The sequence below is a fragment of the Melanerpes formicivorus genome, unplaced genomic scaffold (assembly GCF_026170545.1).
Source record: "Melanerpes formicivorus ecotype bairdi unplaced genomic scaffold, bMelFor1.0.p_v2 SCAF_27, whole genome shotgun sequence".
NCBI classification, from domain to species: domain Eukaryota; kingdom Metazoa; phylum Chordata; class Aves; order Piciformes; family Picidae; genus Melanerpes; species Melanerpes formicivorus.
The window spans coordinates 9,479,655-9,499,012 of NW_027142379.1; the positions used below are offsets into that span (position 1 = coordinate 9,479,655).

Consider the following 19,358-nt stretch of genomic DNA (forward strand, 5'->3'; position numbering starts at 1 on the left):
AGTGAAAAGCTGACAGGACTAGTTTGGAGCTGGAAGATGGCAGTGCAGTTCACTCTCAACATGCCCCTCCACTAGTTCACTTGAAGGTGACAGCTACACAAAAATTGGATTGAAACAGTCCTGTGCCTCAGGAAAATCGGTCTGAATCTTTCCCTAACACAGAGTAAGAAAGTCTTATGTTCAAATCTGTATCCCAGTGTGTAAAGGACATCACATCTTGACCTTTTCTGGGACCTGCCTTGCTGATTTCCTTCTTTTCTGGTAGAGCTAAGGAACCAAAATGCAATTATGTGGGGAAATAAAGATGCTGTTGGTAACACAAGGATATTACATGCAACCATTAGTTGCTTTGTTTAATGTCTTCAGTGGGAATTATGCTGGATAGTGGAGGTCCATGGGAATGAAAGGCAGTGGAGGATTAGTTGGAAGATGGGGCTTTTAGTCTTGCTTCTCTCCTGGACCAGCTTCTTTGTTTCTGCAGCAGCAGCAAGGGTGGTAAAACATGCATGGTGTCAGATTATTTCTTCTGTGGACATATTTTCCACAGAGACTTTTTATGTGATAGAACTGTGCTGGTTGGTCACTCTCTCCATCCCTATCTCTCTAGCAGTTTCCAAAATAATAATGTAGCTCTTTTTCTGTAAGAAGTATTCTTGTAGAAGTATGATGAGGTGGCAAGTGTAGAGTTCTACTATAGCAGCAAGTGTATGAAGTGAGCGTTGTCTGTTCTTCAGATGCAGGTAGATATCATTGAGTATCAGTGAAGAATAGCTAAATATGTCATCTCAAAGCAGCAGATATTGGAAATGACATGCTTAAAGATATGTTTCATTTTGTTCTCCTCATCCCTATATCAGCTTCCTTTAGAAGTTTTAGTGTATGCTTTTTTCCCTCCCCCTCTCCTGGTCCCCTTTCCCTTTTTCTCTTTCCTGGAGTCTTCCTTTCTTGTTTTGTAAACAATGCTTTAGTTATGTCCCCTTCTTAAAATCAAATCTCAAATACAAAAGAAATAAACTTTAAAATACAACATCACTAATCCCCTCATCCCCAGCTGTCAAAAGTATACAGGTTGTGCTAAATGAGGGCAACAGGTGTATAATCTCTCGGAATTATAACTGAAATACTTATTATTACTTGGTTAAACTCAGGCTGAAACCATCCACAAGGGGTATGGTCATGAAGTATGATTTCTTCCCTGTAATCTTTGTCCTTTTGTTCCTCTCCAATTTGCAGGCATGGAAAAGGAGATGGTTTGTGCTTCGCAGCGGACGCTTAACAGGGGATCCAGACGTATTGGAATACTACAAAAATGACCATGCCAAGAAGCCAATCCGAATTATTGACTTAAATTTGTGTCAACAAGTGGATGCTGGATTAACATTCAACAAGAAAGAGTTTGAAAACAGTTATATTTTTGATATCAACACTATAGACAGAGTTTTCTATCTGGTAGCAGACAGCGAGGAGGAGATGAATAAGTGGGTTCGATGTATCTGTGACATCTGTGGGTTCAACCCTACAGATGAGGGTAAGTTCTCTTCATTTTTCTGAGCAAGTGCAATGCCTACATGCAAATAATGTTTCAAAGATCAGATGACTATCTTTAGCTGGCATTTATTTTAAAACTTGTATGTGTTGACTGTGAAACTCCTTTGCTACTCTGAAAAAAGTAAGCAGAACAGGAGGAGGTACTAAGAAGTTGTTACAAGTGTGCCATAGAACCTGGACGATACTACTCTGTTTTGCATGATGTTAGATCTTGAGAGCAGAGGAAAAAAATCTTCCAGTAAAAGCATGCAAACCAGAAGATCATCATAATCATCAAAGGAATCCCATTTGGTATAAAAACACATGGTTATGCAAGCAGGAATGAGTGCAAAATGTCAGGTTTCTAATATTACCATTTCTGCCTGTGCTTTGCAACTTGGAAAGAAAAATAAATCCACCCCCCACTGGCAGAGACAAAGAAAAAATAACTTGTAGTTCTCCACTATCCAGCCTAATCCTCCCAAAACAGACACTGTGTGAAAGCAGCTTGCAGGTGACAGGGTGGTGTGTTTAATTCCTACAAATACTTTGCGGCCATTGCTTGTCCTCAATCCATCCTTATTTATTTACTTAATATTCCTGCATTCTTTGTGGAGATTAGTGGGTTGCATGACTTGCTGTAGCTGTGTGCATGGGCCCAAGAAAAGATTAAACAGGAGTGGTAAGAGGGTTATAAATGAAGCATGCCTTGCTGAAGGTGCTAGAATTGAAGCCCTGTTGATTGAGGGGAAATAAGGGAAAGAAGAGCCAGCATCTGCTCCAGCTAAATCTTCCAAAATGGCTGAAAAATATTGTTGCTTTCTGAAGAGCAGCCCTTTTCGTGCTCGTTGTTGCAGTTGTGAACTAAAATTGTCACCAAAATGTAGTCCCTGAATTACCACTCCACTAGCAAATTGAGTGAAGAGTACCTGTTTTGACAGTTGCAGCATGCTTTGTGCCATCCTGAACGTAATCGAGACTACCCACGGCACGTTTCTAAGAGTAACTGCCATGTGATTCGGTGTTCATTCTGCCAGGCAGCCCTTACCTCAGGGAGAGAGCTAGGCAAGTGGTTGCTTCTCAGTGGATAATACAGCTGTGGGCAGGAGGTGCTCACAAATCATTGGCTCTGGGGACAAGCTAGGAACCTGGAAAGTAAAGAGGAAATGTTTACCTCTCAGCTCTTGTCTATGTGAGAGCACAAAGGAGCATGTGCTCATGGCGTGGGATGGAGAGATAGGATCCCCTCAAAGCCAGGAGGCCTTTCCTTGCTGAGAGCTGGTGTGTTGGCTTGTCCTTACTTTTCTGCTGACATTACATTTTCTTTTGAAGATGAAACATGCTATGAGTGTGAGACCATTAGAATAAATCAAAGAATTGTAGAATGGTTTGCATTGGAAGGGACCTTAAATCATCTATCTGAAACACCCCTGCTGTGGTACACCTTCTACTAGGTCACGTTTCTCAAGGCCCCATCCAGCCTGGCTTTGAAAAATTCCAAGCTTGGAGCTTCCACAACATCTCTGGGCAACCTGTTTCAGAGTCTCATAACCCTTGTGGGGAACAATTTCCTTCATCTCTGTCTCACTGTAAAAAGTCCCTTTCCAGCTCTCCTGTACCACCCTGGAAGGCTACTCTAAGGTGTCCCTGAAGCTTCTTTTCTTCAGGCTGAAGAACCCCAGCTCCCTCAGTCTGTCTCTGTAGGAGAAGTGCTCCAGCATTCTGATCATCTTCATGGCCTCCTGTGGACCCACTCTGACTTACTATGCTCTCACTGGCTGTTTGCACCAAAACTAGATTTTACTTCAGTCTCTGAGCAACTTGATCTAGGGGAAGGTGTCCCTGCCCATGCCAGGGGGGTTGGATCTAAGATGATTTGGGAGGTTCCTTCCAACCCAAATACATGATCAAGGACTGGGGCCACCCCTAGCCTGTTTTGCCGCCTGCTGCTGCTGATTGGGAATCCCAGTCCAATTGTCTCTTTGAATTTACAAAAGAAAGAATTGAGGTGATGATACTAATAGATAATTAATATGGAGGTGTTGTTTAAGTGTTGGGAGGAATGAGGCAGAGGTAACTCATAACTATGAAGAGACCAAAAACCTAATGGTTGCGTCAGACTAGCTCTGAGCTGTGCCTCCCTTATAGCTGCATTCCAGTACCTGAAGGGAGCCTACAGGAAGGTTGGAGATGGACTTTTCATAAGGGTGTCTAGTGGCAGGACAAGGGAGGAATGCTTTTAAGATGAAGGAGAGTAGATTTAGACTGGATCTTGGGAAGAAGTTCTTCAGTATGAAGGTGGTTAAGACTCCAGAATAAGTTGCACAGAGTGGTTGTGGATGCCCCTTCCATGGAGGTATTTAAGGCCAGATTGGATGAGGCCTTGGGCAACCAGAAGGGCAACAAGGCTGGTGAGAGACCTTGAACACAAGCCCTGTGAGGAGAGGCTGAGGGAGCTGGGATTGTTTAGCCTGGAGAAGAGGAGGCTCAGGGGTGACCTGATTGCCCTCTACAACTACCTGAAAGGTGGTTGTAGCCAGGAAGGGGTTGGTCTCTTCTCCCAGGCAACCAGTACCAGAACAAGGGGGGACAGTCTCAAGCTGCACCAGGGGAGGTTTAGACTGGAGGTGAGGAGAAAGTTCTTCACTGAGCGAGTTGTTGGTCATTGGAATGTGCTGCCCAGGGAGGTGGTGGAGTCATTGTCCCTGGAGGCGTTCAAGAGGGGATTGGACGTGGCACTTGGTGCCATGGTCTAGTCATGGGGTCTGTGTTGATAGGTTGGACTCGATGATCCTCAAGGTCATTTCCAACCTTAGTTATACTGTGATACTGTGACTGCAACCAAGTCTAGCTGAGAGATGTCCCTGCCCGTGGCAGGGGAGTTGGAGTAGATGATCTCTGAGATTCACTTCCAACCTAAGTCATTCTATGATTCCATACTTAGTGAAGACTCAGAAACTTCTAGGATGCCAAGTTTCTATTTTATTGCTTTTCTTACAAACAAGCAATCACAGTAATTCTGAACTATTTCATGCTTTGTTGTGATCTTCCAACAAGAAACTGATTCATGCTCCTGAAATCTGTTTATTCTGTGGATCTGCAAAGCTCCATTTGTATTTGGTCTGAGCAGATAAATTTATGTTCTGTAGTCATATTTACAAGCCATTTAGTCTCCAGCTTTCTGGTTGCATCATAGTGTAGTGTCACCTGTAATGGATTTATTACAGTTATGGCTTTTTGTAGGGACTTCTTTTAAGGAAGTGCTTACAGTTATTTAGGTCTTTTAAACTTCTAGTAAGATGGAAGCAGGAAAGAAATACCTTTTCTTTTAATAACCTAAATAATTCTACTTTTGTAAAGCATTTTTTGTTTGGTTTCTCTATTTTATTTTATTTTTTTCAGGTAGTGCTTTTGGCTTTCAAATTGTAGCTGAAAAATGCTTGTACCTGCAGCATGCATCTCTTTAAAATGCACATGCAAAGGGGGAAGGAGCTACATGTGAGCATGAGCTTTAGCTTTGCCACTGAGCTTTATACTGCACTTCTAACATTCATATTTTCTCAGTAAGATCATAACATCACAATTCATTTAGAGGGGGGAAAAATGTAATTGTAAGCGAAAATGTGGTGTGTGCTTTCAGCTCCAGTATCATAGTATCAGTCAGGGTTGGAAGGGACCACAAGGATCATCTACTTCCAACCCCCCTGCCATGGGCAGGGACACCCCACACTAGATCAGGCTGGCCGGAGCCTCATCCAGCCTGGGCTTAAACACCTCCAGGGACGGGGCCCCAACCACCTCCCTGGACAACCCATTCCAGGGCTTCACCACTCTTGTGGTGAAGAACCTCCTCCTCACCTCCAGCCTGAATCTCCCCACCTCCAGCTTTATTCCATTCCCCCTAGTCCTGTCACTACCTGCGATCCTGAGAAGTCCTTCCCCAGCCTTCCTGTAGGCCCCCTTCAGATACTGGAAGGCCCCAGTTAGGTCACCTTGGAGCCTTCTCTTCTGCAGACTGAACAGCCTCAACTCCTTCAGTCTGTCCTCATAGGAGAGGTGCTCCAGCCCTCTGCTCATCCTTGTGGCCCTTCTCTGGACACCTTTCAGCACCTCCATATCCCTCTTGTAATAGGGGCTCCAGAACTGGACGCAGTACTCCAGTAAAGATGATCTGGGACAGAGAGACTACCCAGATATGGGACATGGCTGTTATCCTCTGCCTGGTGCTGTAGAGTCCTCAGCATGTGGGCCTGAGCATCCAGAAGGATAAGAGAAATGTTTAAAGAATGGTAGATATAGAGGAAATGAATTCTTGAAAGTGATCAATAGGGAGAAGGGTTGAAGGATTTAAAAATGTTTGTTTTCCCTGGCAGGAAAATACTGATGGAAGAGGTGAATTTCAGAGTGTAAAAAGCTGTGATAAGCAGGGCACGGATCAGTTGTTATCTGAAGAGAGAAGTAATTTGTTTCTGTTTACATACATAGAAAGCTTTCTAAGGATATTTAAACACTGGCTGTGAAAGCCCTTCCCTGGAATTCAGTAGACATCTGTGATGAATGTTTTATAAGTGATCCAGCTCCATGTTTCTGTCATTTAGTGAGTGGCATGTTCTGCAGAGCAGAGGAAGGAGGAAATATTCTTACTCTATGCAAACATGTTACTTGCATGTACTCTTTGGAATAAAGATAGCAGTAACCAAGTAAACCAGAAGAAACAGCAAAGTCAAGGAGAAGGCAGGATGAGGGAGGGGTGGAGGGGAAGAACAAGACACTGAAATCTACAATTACATTCACACAGAAAATTACATGTGGTAAAGAAAGGGGGGTTTTGTTGTCTTAAGGACCATACTTTGAAAGAGCTACAGATTGTTTCACACACTAGGCCTTCTAAGTTTGTAGTGTTTGTGTTCAGGCAGCTGCTTTCTGGTGTGTGCCATATCTTCTGCATTTTGAACAGTAAAAATATTTTCAGATGACCATTGGGGTTTTTTCAAGTTGATATCTGATAATACCTGTACTGCAGGCTGATAATAGTATCATAGTATCAGTCAGGGTTGGAAGGGACCACAAGGATCATCTAGTTCCAACCCCCCTGCTATGGGCAGGGACACCTCACGCTAGATCAGGCTGGCCAGAGCCTCATCCAGCCTGGGCTTAAACACCTCCAGGGATGGGGCCTCCACCACCTCCCTGGACAGCCCATTCCAGGGTTTCACCACTCTCATGGTGAAGAACTTCCTCCTCACCTCCAGTCTGAATCTCCCCACCTCCAGCTTCATTCCATTCCCTCTAGTCCTATCACTGCCTGATATGATATAATAGCTTGAGTGCAGTGTCAGTGGCTGGCAGGATGAATGTTTCTCCCCCTTCTGACCCTGGTGCTGTGTGGTTGGGCATCACTGCTGCTGTGCTGTGGTGGAGATCTCTGTATCAGATCAGGATGATATCCCTGTGCTGCCTGTAAAGCAAACATGGGGCAGAAGACTGGCTCTGCCACCAAGAACATCCTCTTTGCAGCAAGAGATGCCAACTTAGGAGCAGAGGCTTGGGAAGAAGTGAAAGCAGATAAGGTGGTTTTGATCATTGTGACAGATAAGTCATCTTGGTGCTTCAGCTGTTGGACCACTATTGAGCTGCAGGATTGCTAAGAAATGTTTCAGTGGGTCTTTGATAAATGGTTGACATTAGAGGTGTTCAGGGTGCCCTTGCTGCATGAAGTGTCTGCCTGTAAGAAATAAAGAATGTTCTCTGACAGCCTTTAACAAGGGAATGATAGAGACTGGCACACTTGGCAGATCAAAATCACTACCTGAATGATACATGATGAATATTAGAGTCCTTGGTCATGAACAGGGCCCAAAGTGAGGAGAAATAGCAGGAGTTTGTAGATGAAGGAAGGGGGACTCTGGAGGAGTGTAGAGAAAAGTGCAGTTATAGTAAGAAGCTTAAAATGTCTTTGCAACAAAGCTGCACTATAGAGATGATGCACTTAGTGACAAGTTGATTTTTTTTATGTCTCTTAGGTGTATATATCACTTAGAGAACAGGTGAGGATAGAAGGTCAAGGAGGCTGTCAGTTGCAAGTTTTCATCTGTCAAAATTGCAGAGGAATAATGAAATTAGAAGTAGGACTACAGAAGGACATGAGGTCTGGGCATAGCAGGTTGGGTTATGGTGATAGCTGATGGCTACAGAGCTGAGTAAAGGGAGACAAAGGCTGAAATAATTGTTGCCCATTATCCAATGGGGAAAGAGGAGAGAGCAAGGAGGACTAAGATGTCTCTGACTTCAGATGAAGCAGTTTAAAGATGAGTAACTGACTGAGAAGATGAATAGAGCACAACCTGCAGCTGTAGAACTTCCCTTGCAAGTATCTGAGAAGAAAACACACACATGAAATAGATATAATTTAGTATGAAGAGTACAGTCAGTGTCTTAATCATGAGTGTTCAGGGTTAACATCTTAAGCTGCCAGTTGCATGTGACAAAAATTCATATGGAAGGTGATTCTACTCTTCCTTGAGGAAAAATTAAATGGAGTCTAATATGCCCAGGTAATTAACTTAATTTCCCCTGATTCCTGCTGCACATCTTTTGTGGCATTAACATCACCTGATGAGTTGTTAGGAGGGAATTGCAAGAGGGTGGGTTGGAAAACTGTTCTGCACTTGGCTAGTTCTGGAGTTGTGAGGTGCTGTGAGGCAGTGTGTGGAGTACTGAAAACCTCTGAGGACCTGAGGTGCCTGTGGTTCCAGACAGTATGCTTCAGCCTCAGCTGGGAAAGCTCACCATGTGGCAGGGCAGCCTGCTCTGCTGAGGACAGCTGTGGCCCTTTTTAGTGAAGAGCAACCCCAAATGTTTTCAGGTGCTGGGATCTGTTGTTTCTCTTCACCAGCACCTACAGAAGCAGGTCTATAACAGGACTCCTTGATTATACTTGCTACATCACCCAGCCTGTGTCCCCTCCGAAGATGCAAAGAGCAGGCTACAGATGTTTCTCCCCCCTCCCCTTTTGGATGATTCGTGTTCAAAAGAAAATTGCAGGTGGAGAGGGGGAAGAAATTCTGAATGGAAATACTTCTGGTATTTTCAAGTTTTAAACAGAAACAGTACATCTTAAAAATGAGGTGAACTGCAAATAGTAAGTACTAAACTTTGGGTGCCAGTGCTGAAAGCTGGAGACTTCAGTATGTGGTAGGAAGAGAGTTATGTTTATGGTTTGGATGCAGGAGGCAGAGTTGTCTTGAGCATAATACACAGTGAGCAACTGCTGAGTTCTTCTGCAGTGGTCTTTAGGATACCATATTTATCCTTGGAAGAAGAGAGATGTTGAGATTATATTAAACTAAGAAAACAAGCTTAGGAAGTGCAGAGAAACTTTTTGTTAAAGGATTTTCTCAGGGCTCAGAATCACTGCATAGATTGTTTAGCCTGGAGAAGAGGAGGTTCAGGGGTGACCACATTGCTCTCTACAACTACCTGAAAGTTGGTTGTAGCCAGGAGGGAGTTGGTCTCTTCTCTCTAGCAACCAGCACCAGAACAAGAGGACACAGTCTCAAGCTGCACCAGGGGAAGTTTAGGCTGGAGGTGAGGAGAAAGTTCTTCACTGAGAGTCATTCATCATTGGAATGTGCTGCCCAGGGAGGTGGTGGAGTCCCCATCCCTGGAGGTGTTCAAGAGGGGATTGGACGTGGCACTTGGTGCCATGGTCTAGTCACGGGGTCTGTGTTGATAGGTTGGACTCGATGATCTTTGAGGTCTCTTCCAACCTTAGTGATACTGTGATTTCATGTTGATTGTAACCTTATGATAAAAACCAAACCCAGACTAACATGTCCATGCATCTTCTGGGCTGGATCTGGCTCACGTCTCTTGAGTTCAGTGTGCAAATACAGCAAGTGCTTGTTGGTCTGTGCTTGTCAGCAAAACCAGGAAAAAAGAAAAAGGTTCTTTTAAGGAGTGGAGTGGAGTTTGGCATTGGGTTTTTAATGACTCTTACTGTTGTGTCTCTGAATTTTTGTTCAGAGTTAGTACTCTAATATTGTCCATCAGTTGTTTTAGAGTAGAATAGAATAAACCAGGTTGGAAGAGACCTTCAAGATCATCGCGCCCAACCTGTCATCCAACACCACCTAATCAACCAAACCATGTAACCAAGCACCCTATCGAGTCTCCTCCTGAATACCTCCAATGATGGTGACTCCACACCTCCCCAGGCCGCCCATTCCAATGGACAATCACTCTCTCTGTATAGAACTTCTTCCTAACCTCAAGACTAAACCCCCTCTGGTGCAGCTTGAGACTGTGTCCTCTTGTTCTGATCCTGGTTGCCTGGGAGAAGAGACCAACCTCCGCCTGTCTACAACCTCCCTTAAGGTAGTTCTAGACAGCAATAAGGTCACCTCTGAGTCTCCTCTTCTCCAGGCTAAGCAGCCCCAGCTCCCTCAGCCTCTCCTCATAGGGCTTGTGTTCCAAACCCCTCACCAACTTTGTTGCCCTTCTCTGGACACCTTCCAGCAAGTCAACATCTTTCCTAAACTGAGGGGCCCAGAACTGGACACAGTACTCAAGGTGTGGCCTAACCAGTGCAGTGTACAGGGGCAGTGTACGTGCTCCTGCTGGCCACACTGTTCCTGATGCAGGCCAGGATGCCATTGGCCCTCCTGGCCGCCTGGGCACACTGCTGGCTCATGTTCAGCCTACCATCAACAGTACACCCAGGTCCCTCTCTACCACAATAATGAGAAGATCTGTATCGTACTAAATAGATTGAAAGAAACATCCCAGAAGTAGTAATGGAATTGTTGATTCCCTGGTACAATGGGGAAATCCCAGTTCTATTTTAGTCTTTCTACCTCCAATCTGCAAAGACCACATTTTCTTACTTTGATTTCAGTTTTGACATTCTAAAGAAACGCTTGCTGTAATGAGGCTTCTCTGTTCTGTTCACTATGAGAACATTTCAAGTATTTACATAATTAGAATATTAAAAGGCAGAATGAAGAAAACTATTTTTTGCTCTCATTAAAAAAACACCACCAGAAAAAAACACAAAACACAAAACCGGGCCTGAATGTGAACTCCCACACTCAGATCTTCTAGATTGCTCATAAAGCTCAGATACAGGAATGTGTGGAATACAAAAGTTTTATGTAGCTAAGAAAAAGTTCTGTGGTTCAGAAAAAGTTCTTTTTCCATCAAATTTTGTGACTGTTAGTGAGGCAAATACAAAAAATGGTTATGAGGAAGAAGTATAAATTGTGGGGAAGATGTGCCTGTAACTGCTCCTAACAAACCAAGAAAAGATAAAACTTGCCTTGTTTTGAGCAAGCTGCTCGTTTTAGCTGTGCTGAATGCAGGAATTATAAAAACAAAATAGGATTCTTGTTCCACTCATTTGCATGTTAAATATTCTGGATGTTTTTCCAGCTCCCAGTCATTTCAAAGCAGTCCGAGCGTCTGAGCTCTGGGAACAAACCAAATTACTTGCAGCGCTCTTTGGTGTGCAGATGACCCCTTCCCTAAAACTCTGCTAGTCCAAAGGGGAGCAAGGTGATGATTCTGCTCTTTGAAATCGTAATAGGCTGCTGGGAGAGACTCTTAATATCAGTTTCTGAAGTACGTGGCTAAAGAGAATATTTGCGAGGGTACTGATAGGCAAACAGCATTCATTTGCTCAGTGATGGAGGTTGTTAATATCTCTCTTTTCTTCCTAGCCAGTTTTGAAATACATTGAATGTGTAAAGCAAATGAAGTAGCCCAGCTGTGAAGTGCTTTAGACTAAGTTCAGTTGCACTTTATGTCAAGCATTACCTTATACCAATTCACACATACAAAATGCCTGTACGAGGATGAATATCAGATCAGAAGGTTGGTGTTTTAATACTTCAGTGTTCTGTTCCAGTGCAGAAAGAAATCCCACCCAAACTACACAAACCCACACAACAAGTCTGTGGGAGGCCTCAAGTGGTCCCTGCATCAAAACAAATGAGGCAGCTCACCACTAGGAAAGGATCCCTGAAGGGAAGTTGTAGACAGGCAGATGTTGGTCTCTTCTCCTAGGCAGCCAGTACCAGAACAAGAGGACACAGTCTCAGGCTGCACCAGGGGAGGTTTAGGTTGGATCTTAGGAAAAAGTTCTATACAGAGAGAGTGATTGCCCATTGGAATGGGCTGCCCAGGGAGGTGGTGGAGTCACCATCATTGGAGGTGTCCAGGAGGAGACTTGATGGGGTGCTTGGTGCCCTGGTTTAGTTGTTTAGGTGGGTTGGATTGGTTGATGGGTTGGACACGATGATCTTGAAGGTCTCTTCCAACCTGGTTTATTATTATTATTATCTTTTCCCATGAATTTGCCCCAGGTCCTTGATCAGAGAAGAGATTATGAACCTTCTGGCCAGTTGGATAGTGTCACCTTTAATACTCAGTGACTATCAAAAGGCACATGGTTAGGATAGGAACACAATGAATGATGGCTTTAAGTCATTAAGTGTGTCCTAGACTTCTTTTGGTGCATTTTATGCAATAGCTAGTTTTCCTCCTTGGGAAGTTTTTTATAATAGAGCTAGGAAAGGTGAGGGTGAAGGGAAACCAGGTTTGCAATGAAATGGTTTCAGTCACACAAAAAAATTAAGCAGCACCAACCAAGTTGTGGTGGCAATGGGGCTTATGCCTAGGAGGCAATTTTCACTGCTTCTCTGAAGATGGGAGCTGAAGGACATCAAGTAAAACTACCAGGTAGAAAGTTTATGATAAAAGGAAGTATTTCTTCATGCCACACACAGTACAGTGTGGAGCTCACTGCCATAGGATGGTAGCAGAAGTCAAAAATATAGGTGTTCTCAAAAGAGGTAGGACAAAGTCAGAGGGAAGTTGGGTGTAGGCCAGCTGCTCAGTATAGGCTGTGGATGCTGCCTCAACACTGAGGTGTCCTGGAGCTGTAGAGCTCCAGAAGCTGGGTGCAGTATGGCAGGCTTGCCTGCTGCTTGTGCTCAGTCTGACTGCAACAGAGACTGCAGATCTGAGCCAGTATGTATAATCTAAGTGTCTTTGCCACCTTGTCTCCTTTCACCAGTGACAAACTGCAGGCAGCCTTTAGTTTATTTTTCTGTCATATGCACACTGTTTTTGTACTACTTCATGGAAGTAGCTCTTTCTCCAAGCTTGGTCCTCTTTTGAGCCTCTTGGTTTTATTTTGCCTTTGGAGGGTACCCCTGAATCTTGTCACTTTTCCTGGGAATGCTGTGCATGGGTTGCTTAAATGCATCAGCCTCACGTAGGCATGCATCTTACTGTATACCTGTTGAGCTCTCCTGACTACCTGTGGTCTAATTGACACACCCATCTTCCCTGGAAGCGACATCCTGTTTGATTTCTTTTTTCCCCTTGTGTGAACTTGGCACCAAGCAGCTCTAGTGACGTGAGGATCGTGTATAGTCAGGGACAAGAACAGGGGTGGGGATTGTGGTATGCTGAAGCCATCGAGGAGCTTGTCTGTTAGGGCAGTCAAAGAATGGTAGTGTCTCTGCAGGAAACCTTTCTTCTCTGCTCTTACCTGTGCAGCAAGTCACTTGCATCCCTCAGTTTTGGAGGGGACAGGGTACAGAGCTACTTGTCCTTTCTCCCACTGCCTCATGTTCCAGGAGCAAGAAATACATGCTTTGTAGATTCGTTCAGGTTGAACCCCAGTATTAGGGGAATGAAGAAATGCCAGTAGATGGCTCAGATTTCAAGAGGTTAAAAAACATTAGTACATGGAAAATTGTTCATATTTTAATATTTGGATATACAGTAGAATGCTATTTTGTACATGTGTGGGATCCCTGAGTGCAGTCTGGTTGTGCCTTTGTTGTAGCTATTTGGATGGATAGGTCAGGCACAATCTTTTATAGAAACTTTTTTCTTTAGGTTATCCTACCTTTTCAGGTAGGTTGAGTTGAGGAATTTTCATATACCTAGACTTCTTCCACCCACATGGGTGTGGTGGGATTTAATTTTGGAGCTGGTGTAAGTGCCATGGGAGTTCAAAGCAAGCGCTGCTGTTCCCACTTCCACATCTAAATCACTTGTACTGAGCATACACTGAACTGGAAGCAGGAGGGCTATGTGCTGGTCTGCTCATCTGGTTCTTCCCAGCATAGTGTTGGGAAGCAGAAGATGGATGAAGTTACTTTGTAGTGCAGAGCTGGCTTGTAAGCCTGACAGGAGCAGTCTGCATTCTATAATCACATGCTCGTTTATACAATGCTAATCATCGGCGTCCGTCCGTGGGATGTGTAACTTGGAACGTGTGAGTTGCAAGTACAAGGGACCCTTGATAATTGAGGACCAATTTGCTTAATTATGTTGTTCTTAGTCAATGTATCATTAAAACAATGAAAAAGTTAAAAGATTGTTTAATGCTTGGCAGTGTCAATATTTTTCTAGTCTCCCAGATAATTTACTAGTCAGGATACATGCCCTTGAAAGGGAAAAAGAAGTTAGTCTAGAATGTACATGAAGTGGCTAAGAACTCTAGGGACAAGATTCTTAAAAAGAATTAGTATCAAAAATTTAAAACCCCAAACAACCCAAAACACAAACCCAAAGAAAACACAAAAAACCCACCCAACCAAAACCAAACACACCACCTGCTTTTTGCCCTCCAAAAGAAACACCACCAAAACAAACATCCAAACTAAATAACACAACCAGACCACAACTACTTCATTTATTGCACTAAAATTAAAAGTTGGGAGTATGTAGTCAGGGGGCTTAGTGCCACATGGTACCTACTGTGCCTCCGCACTATTAGTATAGTCCTCAGGACCTGCTACTGCAAAAGCAGCGTATTTTATTCCTGCTGCTTTTCAGATACTGAGAGAGGTCAGTTCTTGACTGGTGACTAATCTCAAATGTAGAAGTGACCTTGGTCAGCAAGAGATGACTATGTGCAGGTGCTGACTTGGGTTACCATATTTAAGTAATAACCTGTGGGCCAGTTCTCTGGATTAAAACAACAGATTTGTGTTCTTAGCTGTCTCACTGCAGCTGTCAGCATCTTTGTTCTTTCTGTGGCCAGAAAACAGGTTAAATAAGTCATTAAATAAGGCATAACCTCAGCTTCCAAGGCATTCTGAAATTGATTGCAATTTGAAAAAATATGAAGAGACTGCAAAAATTTAGCCACAATCTGAAACAAACATTAATGTCCCAATGCTCTTATGTCCACTGATTTTATAACTCTGAAGTAAATCCACTGACTTTTCTCCTCTTCTGTTCAAAAAAAGTTTGGTAGGTTTGTAAGGCTATTTCTTCATTGCAAAAAAGCCCAAAACCAAACCAGACAAACAGAAAACCCCAAACAAAAATGCTTTCCTTCTCTGTTTGCAGATGCTGTGAAACCACCAGTCAGTTCTTTACAACCATCTGCTGAGTTACCTTTGCCCATCAACACTTCACCGCCTTCCATACAAGCAGAATCTTCCCTGCCTCCTCCTTACCAGCTTATCAACATCCCCCCACTGGAGTCTTCCTCTGGTCAAGAAGATCCTCAAGACTACCTACTGCTAATAAACTGTCAAAGTAAAAAACCTGAACCTATGAGGTGAGTGGCTTTTTTGGGGGGTAATAATTATTTTTATTACAGGCCAAGAGTGCTTGTCCCAGAAGCCCCTTTTTGAATATTTGGTTACATGGAATCTACAGGGTAAAGCTGCCTGTGCCTTCTGCTGTTTTCCTTTCTGTGCTTGAACTTTGTGCAGCAAGAGTTAAGTTGTTTGATCAGGTCTAGACCTATATTGCTTTCCTCAAAGTGTGGACAGCAATTGCTCATATGGAGTATCAGATCAATGCAGTGATGCAAGCACTTAATTGTAGCTTGTATGCCACAGTGATTTTTGTCCTCAGTCACCACCCTGTGTGTTTAGTCCAGGACTAGAAAAAAATGGAGAAATTTAGCCTTTCTATCTTCTGGTATTTGGTGCCTCAGTAAAACATGCTGGTATTTGTCACCTGCCAGGCTACCACATCACTGAATAGAGCAATTCTCAAATGGTTCAGACTCTCAAGGAAGAGTAAAAGATAATTATTTCACCATGACTAAGAGCACAAGAGACATAAACCATTGCTGTATCCTGAATCCATTGCTGAATCCATTGCTGTATCCTGATTTTTAACTTTTTCCAAATAACAAATACTTAAAACCAAGGTCAAGTAATCCTTATTTTTTACTGAACAAAGATTACCCACACAGTTAGTTCTCCAGAAAAGCATGCAATAGGAAATTTAAGGAAAGAATTGAGAACTACTGAATTAAATGTATGTTTAGTTCTCCAACTGCTACTTCTGTCTTAAACTGAGGTGCAGCATGTCCTGCATAGAAGGATATTTATGGTAGCTGCCTTGAAGTACTGACCATGGTGGCCATCAGTGGAGTGGGCTGAGCAGGGTTTAATGGAATCTCTGTCCTCAGACATATAAACAAACCTCACAAAACAACAAACCAGCCACAAACAAACTTGACTAGACAAGCTCCTCAGGAGCCTCACCTGACATTAAGGTTGGCTTTAGTTAGAGTGATACTGGGAGAGCTGGAGCAAATAACCTCCAGAGGTTGCTTCCAAACTTGGGTATTCTATGGGAGAATTGCATAAATCTCTCTAGCAAGCTTCTTTACTGCAGTAGTTTAAAATAAATTCTACTGGGGTATTTCCAGAAAAAGAAACAAAATGTCATCTTTTTATGATTTCAGACAAGTACATGGAAGGCTGAGGAGAGCTTCCCTTGAAAGTGTTTTCCTGAGTATTTCACATACTCCCTTAGGGCCATACCTTTTAGTGGCGGTGCCTCCTTCATCAACACCTTGATGCTCTGCCAGTTTTACCTGTGCCGTGTGCTCTCTGCTCCCTTGGCATTTTTATCTTGCTCTGTTGTGCCTGGGGAGTTTCCTGCTCTGTTGTTTTGTTGGTTTTTTTTTCTGGTGATTACATGGTAGAAAGCTATGCAGCCTTTACAGTCTTTCTTAGGAAGGAGAGGAATGACCCTACAGTTCCTCCAGAGTGTGGAATGTGCAGTATGGAATGTGCAGGAGGCTTTGGGGCACAGCATGCCCCATAATCTCCTGCAAGTGAAGGGGAAATCCAGTGTCTGCCTTCTGGGTGTCACAGACTTCAGTGTTTAGTGATGTTTAGAAGCTGATGATGCCCCAGAGGTATGTCACTGTACCTGCCAAACAGTCTGGTATCTTTTACAGAATGGCTTGCTAAAGAAATCTTGACTTCTTATTTCAGCAGCCTGGCTCATCTGGAATGTCTGAGTTCCCATTTGTTTCTGTGAGGGATGGGCACAGAGTGGATTTCTAACACCATATGAAGTGTAGGTCTAGGGAGGATCAAGGTTGGGATGTGACTTCCTGATCTGATTCCCACAGTTGTGAAGTAGAGGGAGTAAATTCTGAGGAGACCATAAAAGAGGGCCTGAAACAGTGCATGATAGAGTCATGAATTAGCCTGCAAAATTTTATGAGGAAGACACTGGTGGCACAGGAGAGAAGGTCTTTGCCTGTTGAGGAATGCAGAAGTTCCAACAGAGAAAATGCTGAGGGAACTGAGACAACTGTACACAGTCTTTGAGAATACAGAAATTATTTAAATAAATTAGGTTTCAATAGGAATATTTGAAGACAGTGAAGCACAGACACTGTGATTACTTGGAGATTATATGGGATTAGTGTGCTATATTTAGCTGAATTCACTTAATAATTAAGTCCTTTTATTAAGAGGGCTGTAATAATGGAAATACAGAATATTAGTTATGCTGGAGTTGCAGTTCCACCTGTAAGGACTGTTTGTGTCGTGTCTGGTTGGGCTGGAGCATAGAGGATATAGATTTTTTGCCTATGCAATTAGAGCTTTGTCTACCTGCCTGGTATGTTACCAAGATGATGGATTCGATGTCACTCCGTGCACTACCCCAATCCACAGCTTACAGGTGAAGAAAAAACGAAATGGCCTGGATAATCTTTGAGGTCTCTTCAAACCAGATGCATTCTGTGAGAGTCTGTGTAATTTTTCTGCACATCTCATGCAACCTTTTTTTCCCCCTAAGTATAAAGTGCAGAGCTTAATAGATGTAATTAAGTAGGCAGCCATTGTGGCTTGAATGGTTTATTTCTGTAACATTTTCCCTTTGGACTTTGAAGTTGAAACATTTTCCATTCTAATTTTGCATATTACTTCATAGATTATCTGGGAATTACTGAAATTTTATTCATTTGGGATTTAATTAATTGATTGATTGACTTTTTCCCTATGTGAGACAGGTAACTGAAGCATAGAGGAATTCTCTGATCTGCCTCTGAGTAGTGTAAGAATTATGGTGCTTCAGAACTAAGAGTTTTGAAATGCTTCCTTATGGTGTCATGCAGTGCACTACATACAGCTGTGAGAATATCTTGGACACAGCATTTGCAGCTGTAATAATCATGCAGTGTTTTGTCTAAATAGTTTTATGCTCTGATCACCCATTTAAGAGAGAGAGCATTGTTCAACTGGAGCATTTAGTGAGATTTCAAGGTTCATATTTGGACCCTACGTAAGGAAATACACCCAAAGACAGTTTCCAACCCCTTTATTGTTCTGGCTTATTTGAGAGGTATAGTGAAATACTAAATGCTGTCTTCCTCATCTTTCCTATGTTTATGAACCAGCCAAGGGTCATCTTTGCTCTCAGAAGAGCAGGAATACCTGCTATTAGAAGATTTTGAAAGTAAAAAGATTCCACTGCAGTGAGTGAACAGTAGCCCTTCTTGGAATGAGTGTGGGAAATTAATCACAGAGCCATTAACTTGCCTGAAAATATTGTGTGTCTGAGATGCATCTTGCATGGTGTTCTGTGAGTTTTAACAGAAAAACTACATAACCTTGGCTTCCATTTTCTGGAATTGGATCTGCTTTATTACTTATTTACCTGCCCACAATTTTACTATTGCTTGCTGTTTCTGTCCCAGATTGCTGGCACACAGGAGTAGTTTTGCCATCACTTTGTTCATAGTTTTCTGTTTTATTGGTGATATGAAGTCCTGCAGATGGGAAGAGAATCAGCTCAAAAGGATGAGTGTTCAAAGCAGACCACATACAGCATATTAAAAGAATGAATTTATTACCCTCAGACTAAAATACCTTTTTTTCCCCCCCCTCCCTTGCTCTCTATCAACAAGTAATTTCCATTACATGGAGGCAGGTTTTTTATTAGGCAATCCCTGCCTCAAACCCCACTTCTTTTTTTTCTGTGCATCTTAATGTCCAGTCCTTGTAGATGAACGGGCTGTAGAGTTACCTCTTGGTATGTGCAGAGAGGTGTCTAGTCCTAGCACTGACTAAGCAATAGCTTAATCTCTTGGTATTATTTACTGATAATGATGCCCATGTCATAACACTGAATTCACATCACAGTCACCCTCTAACAGAGTAAAGACTTTTCACTGTGTTACATCCAACTTTGCCATTATTTAGTCTGAGGTGTAAAAACCCAATAACACTTAATAACCAATTGTTAATGGAATATTTAAGACAATTGACACTTATTGTTGAGCTGTTCTGAAGCATGTGGGAAAAATTAAAACCTTCAGGTAACTTTCTTATGTGTAGGAGAATCTTGCACATGAGATCCTTTTCAGGAAAAAAATAAGAGTATCAGGAGTAGAGCCTGTCCCTGAACTCTAGTCCTAACCTACATTTCATTGAGGGAATATCAATCAGCCATGCATTGTAGACTTTCAGAATTGTATGTGGTATTCTTGTCATGATCAGTGATCAGTGTTAAATTCCCTCTTGTCATTTTGGCATGAGCTA

At 42.8% G+C, this 19,358-nt stretch overlaps 1 protein-coding gene across 3 annotated transcripts in view; it reads left to right on the top strand.

Annotated features, from left to right (window-relative positions):
• Positions 1-19,358, top strand: part of GAB1 (GRB2 associated binding protein 1) — a 107,639-nt gene that overhangs the window by 60,946 nt on the left and 27,335 nt on the right. For all 3 annotated transcript variants that reach the window (XM_068154058.1, XM_068154060.1, XM_068154059.1), the window contains exons 2-3: positions 1,234-1,528; positions 14,899-15,112. In XM_068154058.1, the coding sequence (XP_068010159.1) occupies positions 1,234-1,528; positions 14,899-15,112 (509 nt within the window). The remainder of the gene's footprint in view (positions 1-1,233; positions 1,529-14,898; positions 15,113-19,358) is intronic.